The sequence below is a fragment of the Protobothrops mucrosquamatus genome, unplaced genomic scaffold, assembly GCF_001527695.2.
Source record: "Protobothrops mucrosquamatus isolate PMUCROS unplaced genomic scaffold, P.Mucros_1.0 scaffold586, whole genome shotgun sequence".
Lineage (NCBI taxonomy): Eukaryota > Metazoa > Chordata > Lepidosauria > Squamata > Viperidae > Protobothrops > Protobothrops mucrosquamatus.
This window is the reverse complement of record NW_015386886.1, coordinates 508,068-520,318: the sequence shown is the minus strand read 5'-3', so window position 1 is coordinate 520,318 and position 12,251 is coordinate 508,068. Positions and strand designations below refer to the sequence as shown.

At 39.8% G+C, this 12,251-nt stretch overlaps 1 protein-coding gene across 1 annotated transcript in view; it reads right to left on the bottom strand.

The window, feature by feature from the left end:
* The window catches only part of PCDH1 (protocadherin 1), a 218,806-nt gene that overhangs the window by 33,759 nt on the left and 172,796 nt on the right, over window positions 1-12,251 (bottom strand). Inside the window, exon 3 of the mRNA XM_015817421.2 lies at window positions 4,123-4,342. Coding sequence (XP_015672907.2) covers window positions 4,123-4,342 — 220 coding nt within the window. The remainder of the gene's footprint in view (window positions 1-4,122; window positions 4,343-12,251) is intronic.

The window sequence follows — 12,251 nt, the reverse complement described above, 5'->3', positions numbered from 1 at the left end:
AACAAAGGGGCTTTATGGCCCTCACTTCCTTCAGCCTACTTCAAAGGGACTGGAGGTGGATATCACCAAATGGACTAACAATAACAATGGGGGTCATTAGCTTTCATGTAATCCTTTTTGAAGTTCCTCCCGGCAATGAGGAAAAGGGGGTGAGAATGTAATGCCTAGAATTGTCGCTGGGAAAAGGGGGTTATGGGGGGGTGACTAATGGGGGATCCCTTAAAACCTTGAAGTGGAGAGCTCGAACCCAAGTCCTGTCTAGAACGCCTACATCCAGCTTTCTCTTAATAAAGATGCCTGTTGGAAGAAATATTCCAGGAGTTCTGTCTTCTTAAGATGCAAAGTGGGGTGGGTCCTTACACCATGAGTCGGAGGGGGAATCAGAGGAGGAAGCCGAAGAGTCGGAGGGGGAATCAGAGGAGGAAGAATCGGAGGTCGGAGAGACAGCAGCGGCTGGAGTCCAGGAGGTGGTACAGCGGCGGGGCTGTCCGTCTCAAGGAGCCAGAGGCAGACCAGTTCAGCCAGCCGAGGTGAAACCAATTCCAATCCGAGTGAAGTTTGATGGAGATCCGAAGCGATTGGGATATTTCCTGGCACAAGTGTTCACCTAAATATGCAAATCTATGGGAGAACACTGCCTACCAATGTCGAGAAAGTTTGTGTGGTCACCCTGGCTCTGGAAGGTGGAGCAGCTGACTGGCGGGAGATGTGGATTACATAGTGATTTTGCCTCTGCCCTCAGTGAGTCAGACTTGCAAAGCCTCCCAATGGAATACCAAGACTTGGCTGAAGCCTTCAGCGAGCAGAGGATGGACGAACTCCTCCCTCACCGGCCCATAGATTGTGCAATTGAAATAATCTCAGGGGCGAAATTGCCAAAACCAAAAATGTACTTGATGGCTCCTAGGGAGTTGAATGAACTGGAAAAAATTATCAAAAGGAACTTAGAGCGAAGAGCCATTTCTCTTTGTCTCTGCGTTGATTATAGGACCCTGAATGCTGTGTGCATGGAAAACATGTATCCAGTACCTTTAATGAAAGACATGTTAGCGCACCTATTGAAAGGAATTTTTTTCTCAAAACTGGACTTGAGAGAGGCTTATTATCGCATAAGAATAAAGAAAGGAGATGAGTGGAAAACTGCTTTCAATTGCTCATTGGATTGCTTCCAATTTAAAGTTCTCCCCTTTGGGTTACAGGGGCACCCTGCAGTATTCATGCAATTGATCAACGAAGTCCTATGTGATCACTTGTATAAAGGGGTCCTAGTTTACCTGGACGATATCCTTATTTACACCGAAACAAAAGATGAGCACATTAAGCTAGTCAGAGTGGTACTGAAAAAACTACACTCTGCCAAACTGTATGCCAAGCTATCAAAATATGAATTTCACAAAGATTGTATTGATTACCTGGGTTATCGCATATCAAATGAAGGAATAGAGATGGACCCAGAGAAAGTGAGGGCAGTCTTAGATTGGGCAACCCTGAAAACCAGGAAACAACTGCAAAGTTTCCTAGGATAAGAGGGGGATAAGCCAAAACCCAGTCAACCGCTGTAATGGACAGGAGAACACCAAGCGCTTTTGAGAAACTTAAAAGACTGTTTTCTACGGAGCTGTTTTTAAAACATCCTGTTTTTAAAACATCTGGACCAACCATTTATAATTCAGGCTGATGCCAGTGATGTAGCTGTGGGAGCTGTTTTGCTGCAGAGAAATAAAGAAGGACAATTACAGCCCTGTGCTTACACCTCGAGGAAACTGTCTGAGGCTGAGCAGAGGTGGGCAGCTTGGGAGAAAGAGGTCTATGCTGTATGGTGGGCTTTACTAACTTGGAGACATTTCGTAGAAGGAAACAAAATACAATTCCAAGTATGGACTGACCATAAGAACCTTGAAGCCATGAAAACACCCAGAAAACTCTCCCCTAAGCAGGCAAGGTGATCCCAGCATTTTCATCATTTTAATTTTACAATTCACTACTTCCCTGGGGGAAAGAATTTTCTAGCTGATGCATTATCCAGGCTACCAGCAAGAAAGCAGAAGTAGCCAAACCATTTCTGCATCCTTATCAACTAGCGGCTCCTGTAATCACCAGTGGGTGCTGTTGGAAAGTCTTTATTACAGGAATTTAAAACTGCCTTAGAAACAGATGAATGGTTTCATAACCATAATAACCTGTGTGCGTTAAAAGATGGTTTCGCATGGATTGGGGAGAAACTCTATGTTCCAGCAGCATTGAGATTTAAAGTGATAAAAGCAGGACATGATTCAAAAACTGCTGGACACTTTGGTTTTGTAAAGATATTACATCTTATTAAGAGACAATTTTGGTGGCCTGCATTGAAAAAGGACATAGAAAGCTATGTGGCCAGCTGCCCCACATGCGCCGCAGCCAAAAGGTGGCAAGGGAAATCTCCAGGATTGCTGCAGCCGGTAACCAGTCCGTCAGCACCCTGGAGAGAGATCTTTATGGATTTCATTGTAGAATTACCTGAAAGTGCTGGAAACAGTATGATCTGGGTCATAACGAATGTGTTATCCAGACAAGTTCATTTCATTCTATGCCCCAAGGTTCCAACTGCAAAAACTTTAGCTAAACTCTTTGTGCAAAACCTATATCGATTTCATGGGGCTCCACAACGTATAATTTCAGACCAGGGGGTTCAATTCACTTCTAAGTTCTGGAAGGCTTTTCTGGACTTGATGGGTTCTAGTCAAGGGTTATCATCTTCCCACCATCCTCAAATGAATGGGGGAACAGAGAGACTTAACTCAGTTTTAGAACAATACCTGAGATGTTTTATTAATGATCAACAAGACAATTGGGCCGACCTGCTACCGTTTGCTAAGGTTGCTTACAATAATGCTGTACACTCAAGTACTGGGTTTACTCCATTTCAAGTAGCAAATGGCCAAACCTTTGGGGCCATACCTGAGCTCCCCACCAAAGAACCTGAAATCCTCTCCTTGCAGGAGTGGATCAAACAAGTGCAAAACACCTGGCCAGTGGTCAGGAAAGCCCTGGATGAGGCCATGGAGGCTTATAACGCCCAAGCTGATAAACGAAGGGTAGAACAAAGCTATATCAAGTGGGAGACTGAGTGTTCCTTTCTATAAAGTATTTACAGTCCCTGCAACCTTCAAAGAAATTAGGTCCTAAGTTTATAGGACCTTTCCCAGTTAAATACATCATCAATCCTGTGACTGTTGAGCTAGACTTGCCAAAGAATCTACGGAAAATCCACCCTGTTTTCCATTGCAGTTTGCTCAAACAAGAGGTTACCTCAAATCTCAGACCTCCTGCATCCCCAGTGCCACCTCCTATCATGGTTGAGGGAGAACAACACTTTGAAATAAAAGACATTTTAGACTCTCGTACAAACCATGGAGTGACACAGTACCTGGTAGTTTGGAAAAACCTCCCTTCTGCCCAGAATGAGTGGGTGAATAAGAGACATGTTAGAGCCGCTAAGCTTTTACAACAGTTCCATTCTAAATATCCCGATAAACCTCATTGACTTTTTGTGTTGTTGTTCCCTTTCCTTTCTGTTTTCTAGGTGAATTTCCCGTTCTTCTAGGGAGGCTGTATGTCAGGTTCCCAAACTCTCATCGTTTTCCATGCATATATATTCTATTTTGGGGGCCTGCCATTCTGCTGGGGGGAGGGGGAGCTTACTCTCACTTGGGATAACTTTCGTTTTCTACTCTCTCCTCCTGCCTCTATCCCCTTGAGGAAGGAATGTGTCTCCCTTATCAGGGAAACGGTTACAGAGAAACGAAACTGGAGAAGACCTTGAGATGTGCGCCAACTGTGCCAATTACCCACTCATCAGACCACCTATGGATTGGCTGGATTTCAAATGGACATTATGACTTTGGTAGGAGGAGGAATATTGCCAGCTTAACTATACTGTTTGCACAGGATTTCCCCCAGATCTCGGCTTGACTTCTCTACTGTCACTGACCCCTAATAAAAGTATCCTTTTGAGACAATACCTGTTTCAAGAGTTCTACTTTCTTGGGTGGTTAGCTGAAGTGGGACCTTACAAACTTTTTGCCAAACAATAATTAGATATACTTTACTAGAGGGCTTTTTAATTTGCTATAATGTTCTTACCATTCTCAGGATGTTCCATCTCACCAATGCTGCCATCAGGTGTGGTGCGCTCATAGTGGTCCTCGGGTAGAGCCAGAGGCCCTATTCGAGGCCCTGATGAAGATTTGCTGCTTGGTGTTTCTGACTCTTCAAGGCCACTGTCATAGTAACTGTGCTGGGAGGGATCCTGCAGATCTTGAGCCTGATTGGCTGCAGAGAATGTCACTCGACGATGAGGTAACTGCAAAAAACAAAGCAAAATCCTTAATTAATATACTTTTCCATTAAAGAAAATCTATCTAGATCACAGAGAAGATTATAGAATGAACTGAATTTAATGCAAATATGTCCACAATAATAACTGATTGTCAGCTGTAAACTTCTGGTAGAAGGTCATCAAATTAGTAATTATATTATTGACTCATGGACAGGCATTTGTGTTCTTAAAATAATAAAATGATTCAAAACCTTTGAATTCATGATGCTTTCTAAAAAAGTTTATTGTTGTAACCTCAGATGGTTATTGTTATAACCACAGTATACCACAGGTACAGAATATACAATAGTGTGTAAAATACAATAAATAATTGCATACAATACAATAAAACAAAATAAAGTAATAAAAAGAGTATTGGATGCAAACAGATTATTGCCTATGTATAGATTCTGCTTCATAGAAATGCATACTATAAATAGTCCTTGCTTATCATTCATTCAGCACTGTTCAAAGTTTCAACTGTGCTGAAGAATTTTATAGTCCATTTATGACCGTCACAGAGTCCCTCAATTATGCGATGACTATTATAGTCAATATGCATTATCTTGTGCATAATTCTTACAGATTGGAGAGAAAGAGATTGCAAGAAAACAAGCTGTTTACTTTTCTACACATCAAAATCAATGCAATCGCATCTGCAGCGTGGGAATGGCAGCCTCAGGTATGCTGGGACTGAATGGGCCGATGGTGGTGCAGAGCTTAAGCTGCAGGATGTGTTGTGCCCTCTGTGCCAGCCTGGTCCTGGGTTAGCCACGCGGCCTCACTTACCAGAGCAGCCCTAGAAGCCCAGCTCTTGGAAGTGCCTGCAGTGGTGGCTACTGTTTCCAATTTCTCCACTTTGGAGCAGGAAGAAGCAAGGTATTTTTGTAGGCAATTACTCCTTAGCCTTATCCTTTCCTGCTGCTGGCAGGATTGCTTTGCTCTTGGTGTGCAGAAGAACAAACAGCTTACTCTATTAAACTTTCATCCTCTCGAACCTCTCTGCTCTATAGGGGAGGGAGGAAGAGCCAGGCAAAGAAGAGACTGTCTACAGTAATCACTTACTTTTTCTCCCCCCCCCCCCGCCCTTATAACAGAGATATTGGAAAGAAAGAGATTTCAAGAGAATAAGCTGTTTGCTCTTCAACATATTGAGAGGGAAGTGATTGTATCATCAACAGGAAAGGGTCAGGCAAAGGAGAGATGCTTATAGAAATTGCTTTCCCCCCCTCCCCCTTGTACAGCAGAGAGATTGGAGAGAAAGGGATTTCAAGACAGTAAGCTATTTGTATAGAATGCTTGCAGCTCCCAGCCCTAGGCTGTGGGTGCTTACACTGCTTTTGATACGTACAAGATAGCATTCAGGCATTTGAGTATTCCAATGGGAGGGGGAACAAAAGCCAAAGATGTGAAACTGAGTAATCTTGCCTCTTTCCAGCTGGAAAGCATAGCTGCAGTCATGTGATTTCCCATATAGCAATGATTTCACTTAATGGTAGCGTCACAATTAGGGTCGTTAAGCAAGGATTACCTATAAAAGTTGTATTAATCTTCAATGAACTGTAAGACTCTTCAACATAGTTCCAGTTATCAATATAATAGCTTAAAACAGCAATCAGGAAGAAATTTTTGGGTGTGTTTGCACCTGTTTTCCTTTGCCTTTATATCACTAAAAATAAATTAGACAGTTTTTCAGTAGCTATACTTTATCATTTAGTGCAAAACAAGAAACTGTCATTATCAACTTCAAAACAAGTCAGAATACCATGCCAGCTTCAAATATAAACTGGCATATTTTGAAGCTATTGATAACAATATCTTAGTTTGGTTCAAATAGGAAATTCTGGACAATAACATTTCCTGCAGCAGACCCAGAGGCTCATTCATTATCTTGGTTCAGTTGGGGCACCAATTGTCTAAATATGGCTGTTGTTGCTATTGAAAATAAATTAATATGTTTCTCAGGTAAAAGTGTATTTTTGCAAACAGTAAAAATTCAGACATACATACAAATATGTTCTACATGTGTGTGTGTATGTATTAGACAAAATGATAATACGAGGCATGAAAAATAACAATACTTTTCATATAACATATTTTGATGTATACATGCTACACTTCAAAACAAATTTTGCCCACGGAGCTTGCTGTTAAAATATGTAATCCAAAAATGTATACTAAATAACTTATTTACAGTTATTTACAGATAGTCCTTGACGTACAACCACAACTGAGCCCAAAATTTATGTTGCTAAGTGAGACAATTATTAAGTGAGTTTTGCCCAATTTTATGACCTTTCTTGCCAGAGTTGTTAAGTGAATCACTGCAGTTGTTAAGTTAGTAACATGGATGCTAAGTGAATCTAGCTTCCCCCTTTGACTTTGCTTGTCAGAAGTTCGCAAAAGGGGATCACATGATCCCAGGACACTGCAACTATCATAAATAAGAACCAGTTGCCAAGAGGGAACTGCAGAGCTAAAGAATGTACCAGAGAAGAACCATTCATTGGAATTCATGGGGAGAGAAATGGAGGAAATGATAAAAAGTGCATTGTGATATTTTAAAGCAAACCACACAACTTACATACTTGGATTCAATATAAGGACACAAGTACAAAGTCTGGGAATTGCAAGATATGAGAATGAGCGCTTCATAATTTTTTGTCAACGTGATTTGTACTGGCTACATATGGAATCACGCTCAACAAATCACCTGTCTATCATTCATCAAGTAACTGTTCAAGCAGGAATATATAGGAAGAAGTGTTCTTTCAGATACTGTGGCTTAATGCCTAAAATAGAATTTATAATATAGAATAGAGCTGGAAGGGACGTTGGAGGTCTTCTAGTCCAACCCCCTGATCAAGGAAGGAGAACCTATATCGTCTCAGACAGGTGAATGTCCAGTCTACTCTTAAAAATGTCCAGTGATGGAGCACCCACTATTTCTGGGGATAAGCTGTTGATTGTCCTCACTGTCAGGAAGTTTCTCCCCAATTCCAGGTTGTTTCTATCTTTAATCAGTTTCCAAACATTTCTCGTCCTTCCATCTGTGCTTTGGTGAACAACCTGACCCCCTCTGCCTTGTGGCAGCCCCTCAGATACTGGAACAGTGCTATCATGTCTCCCTTATGTCTTTTCTTTAGACTAGCCAAAACCAAGTCTCGTCTACTTTGTCAAATGCCTTACTGAAGTCTAAATATACTATGTCCACAGTGTTTCACTGGTCTACTAATTTAGTCACTTTATCAAAGAATGAAATAAGATTGGTTTGGCATGATCTGTTTTTGACAAACCCATGCTGGCTACTGGTTATAACTTTGTTTGCTTCTAGTTGTTCGCAGTTTTTTAAATTATCTTTTCCAAGATCTTGCCAAGATCTTGATGTTAGACTGATTGGTCTGTACTTTCCTGGGTCTGTTTTTTTTCCCCTTTCTTGAAGATGGGAACCACATCAGCCCTTTTCCAATCATCAGGTACTTCCCTGATGCTCCAGGATTTTTGAAAGATATGGTACAATGGTTCTGAGATAATAGCAAGTGCCAAGTTGCTGCCACTCACAGCTTTGAAGTATTCTCTTATTTATATAAGGAATCACACAAATTACTGTAGAATTTGACTTTTTTTATTAATAGGAGAACCCTGAGAATAAGTAATTTTCCCATAACCACTATTCTTTTTTTAAGTAAATGTTTTATTTTATTCACAAAGATAATAGAATAGAATAGAATAGAATAGAATAGAATAGAATAGAATAGAATAGAATAGAATAGAATAGAATAAATAACTTTATTGTCACTTTCAATTTCACTAATCGGCATACATTAAAATGAAATTTCATTGCATACAGCTCACAAAGTTAAAATACAAACTCCAAAAAAAGAAAAAGAAAAAACAAGAACAAGAACAAGAACAAAACATAGTTAAACAAGACATAAAAATGTGCATAAAAACAATATATATGCATAAATTTCCCCTAGTTGAATACTGATAAATATATTTCAAGAATAATAGTTTCCCTCCCTTGCGAAACAGGCCCATAGCTTATGAACTTCTACATTTCTGTTTACCCAATCATTTCACCTGGCATCAATCTACTACATATAGTACAAATTTAACAGGTAAAGCCAATATGAAAGTTAAACTTTAAATCGCTCTGTTAACAATCTATTATTGTATTTAAGTCATAGAATGTCCACAGAGGCTTCTGAACTACCATAAATACTGCAGTCATTATCTCTGATCTGTCCAGGATCAAATATCCTCAATTGATTCTTAATTATAAAACTTCTCCTTAAAATTTTTAATGGGATCTTTCCCAACGATTGCATATCATTTCTCAAACTCATACATCTCTGTTGTAGATATCTTCACAGAATTTGTTGTTCAAAGAATATTCCTACAAGTTGAAATGTAGCATCTCTTGACAATTGTTTTGTGATTGGATATAATAAGACCATCCCCCAATCTCCATCAATCTTCCTAAGAAATTCCAGTTCATCATTCATCATTCTGTCTTCTGTAAGTCTTTTAAATTCATGCCTATTTCAGCCCCCTCCAACAAGCCTGAAATTCTCAAACCATGTTCCTTCTCTTTCAAATCTGCTAGCAACAAATTAGATTCCAACAGAACAGAAAAAAGGAAAAGATTGAGACCTGACCTTCTAGCCACTCATATAGAGAATTGCAACCATTAGGTTTTCACTCCTCAGGTAGATAAACGGTTGTTCCAGGGTTGTCTTAGAATTTGACTTTTTTTTATTAATAGGAGAACCCTGAGAATAAGTAATTTTTCCATAACCACTATTCTTTTTTTAAGTAAATGTTTTATTTATTTATTTACTTAGGTCGTTCCTGGATGGTCTTGTCCAAATCAGGAGACCACATTGCAAAAGAATCAGCTTTGGTGGCAAAATCTGTTGTTTGTTGGCAGGAGGAAAACAATTGTCCTGCCACTCAGCGCGCCATTTGCAGAGGACCCCATAAGCACTATTCCATAGGACAATGGAGACTACTGCTAAGTTGGCAAATAAGATAGGGACTTAACAATAAAAGAAGTCTTGTTAAGAGGTATTAGAGGGTAGATGACAAATAGAGGAGTAATGGCTAACAACCTATTGTGATCCAGACATAATAACAGAATAATAGAGTTGGAAGGGACCCTAGAGGTCTTCTAGTTCAAACCCTGCTCAGGCAAGAAAACCTATATACCATTTCAGACAAATGGTTGTCCAATCTCTTCTTAAAAACTTCCAGTGTTGGAGCACCTTGTGAAGACAAGTCATTCCACTGATTAATTGTTCTAAATGTCAGGAAATTTCTCCTTAGTTCTAGGTTGATTCTCTCCTTGATTAGTTTCCATCCACTGCTTCTTGTCCTGCCTTCAGGTGTTTTAGAAAATAGGTTGAACGCCCCCTCCTCTTTGTGGCAGCTCTTCAAATACTGGAACACTGCTATCATATCACTCTAGTCCTTCTTTTTATTAAACTAGACATACGCAATTCCTGCAACCATTCTTCATATAATTTAGCTTCAGTACCCTAATCATATTTTGTTGCTTTTCTCTGCACTCTTTCTAGAATCTCAACATCTTTTTTATTTCATGGCGACCAAAACTGGATGCAATATTTCAAGCGTGGTCTTACTAAGGCATTATAAAGTGGTACTAACACTTCACATGATAATGATTCTATACCTCTGTTAATGCAATATAAGATTGTGTTGCTTTTTTGGCAGCTGCAGCACACTAATGGCTCTTATTTAAGTGATTGTCCACTAGGACCCATGATCCCTCTTGCAGTTATTACTATTTACCTGGGTGACACCTATACTATACCTGTGCATTTGCTTTTTCTTGACTAAATGTAGAATTTAATTTCATTTTGTTACATAGAGCCCAATGTTCAAGTCTGACCTCAAAATCTTACTATATCTTAAGTCTATCTTTTGAAGTGTTCACTATTCCTGCCAGCTTGGTGTCATCTGCAAATTTGATGAGTTCCCTGTCTATCCTCTCATCTAAATCATTGTTGAAGATATTGAAGAGTGCTGGGCCTAAGACAGAGCCTTGGAGTACCCCGCTGCATACTTCCTCCCATGTAGATGCAGTTCCATTAAGGACATCATGTTGAGTGTGGTTGGCCAGCCAGTTACGAATCCATCTGGTGGTGATGCTGTTTAGCCTACATTTTTCTATCTTATCAAGTAGTAGGTTGTGATCTACTTTATCAAATGCCTTACTGAAATCCAAGTAAATTGTAGGACATGACCAGGCTGAGCCCGAGGGAAAGGACAAACATGTCATAAGTCATAAGTCCCTGCGCACTCACAAGAGATCTAAGTCCAGCCTACCTTGAATGCCTCTCTTATCATCGGCACATTTCCCTCAACCGCTAGTTGGTCAGATTCTTGTAGAGAGCGTAAGCTTGCAATAAATCTTTATACTCATTTGAACTGCCTGAATCTCCTGATTTTCCCAGATTTGACATACATTATATGCACAGCATTTTTCTGGTCCACTAATTTTGTCACTTTGTCAAAGAATATGATAAGACTTGTCTGGCATGATATGTTTTTAACAAACCCATGTTGGTTTGTGGTTATGATTTTATTTGCTTCAAGATGTTCACAGATTCGTTATCTTTTCCAGAATCTTCCCAGATGTTGATATCAGGCTGATAGGTCTGTAATTTCCTGGTTCCATTCCCCCTCCCCTTTTTTAAGATGGGAGCTATATCAGTCCTTTTTCAGTCCTCTGGTAGTTCCCTGGTGCTCCACGGTCTTTGAAAAATATGGTTCAGTGGTTCTGAGGTTATGTCTGCCAGTTCCTTCAGAACCTTGTAGTGTAATTCATCTAGTCCAGGTGATTTGAACTCTTATAGGGTGGAAGGTATTCTCTTACAATTTTCTCGCCTATTTTAACTTATATTCCTAATTTGTCTTTTATGGTAATAATTTTGATTAGTTTGTGAGGTATACAAGAAATGTATATGTTATAATTTTTCATAACATAGGCAAGCTTATAGTTTATAGAAACTGCCTAGAGTTAGTGTTTTAAAGTATAATCCTATAGCCAAAGTGTGGCCATGTTTAATCGAAGCATGAACTCTGTTACATACATAACTTCTAGATCAGACATGTCAAACTCATGACGTTACGTGACATCGCACGACGTATCGGAACTTTTTCCCCATTGCTGGCAATGGGGTGGGCGTGGTTTCCTCGTAACGTATCTGGCTCACGGGCTGGCAGTTTGACACCCCTGTTCTACATGAAAACCAGGCATTCTTATAGATAAACAAGGGAAAACATAAATCATTTGTAACTGTTGCAATTATCCATACGTGCCATTTAGGTAGACAGGCTTATCTTACAGAAAGCTACATCCTGAGTTAGCAGGATGTTACAAATCATGCCACAGACAAGGAAGGAGAGATAGAAACAAAAGGGGCTTTTGATCTAATAATTGGAGGGTCTGGTTGCTAGGCGGTTGGAAAGCATGTGACCAGACTGGACCTATCAACTGGGTCTGGAAAAGAAGGATGTGGCATATTCTACGGGACAGGATATAAAAGTTTATGCTGAAATGATTTAAGTATGGCCCTTTACTTGCAAGGTAGAAGGGTCCACCAACCTTTGCAAATGCTTCCATAAAACCTGTTTTGTCTTCCAACACTCTTGGAGGTGATTTTTTTTCCTCACAGGTTGGACTGTTTTTTCTTTTTGTGTAAAGACAGATGCAAAAAATGAGTTGTGGGAAGTTAACCCAGAGAAGGAAATATTAAAAAGGCAGAAAGAAAGATATTGTTCACCAAAAAGATTTTTAAAAGCATTTTTTTGAAAAGCAGAAACCAAACCTGGCCTCATCTCTTTGCCCAGGGCAGTAGCTGGTCTC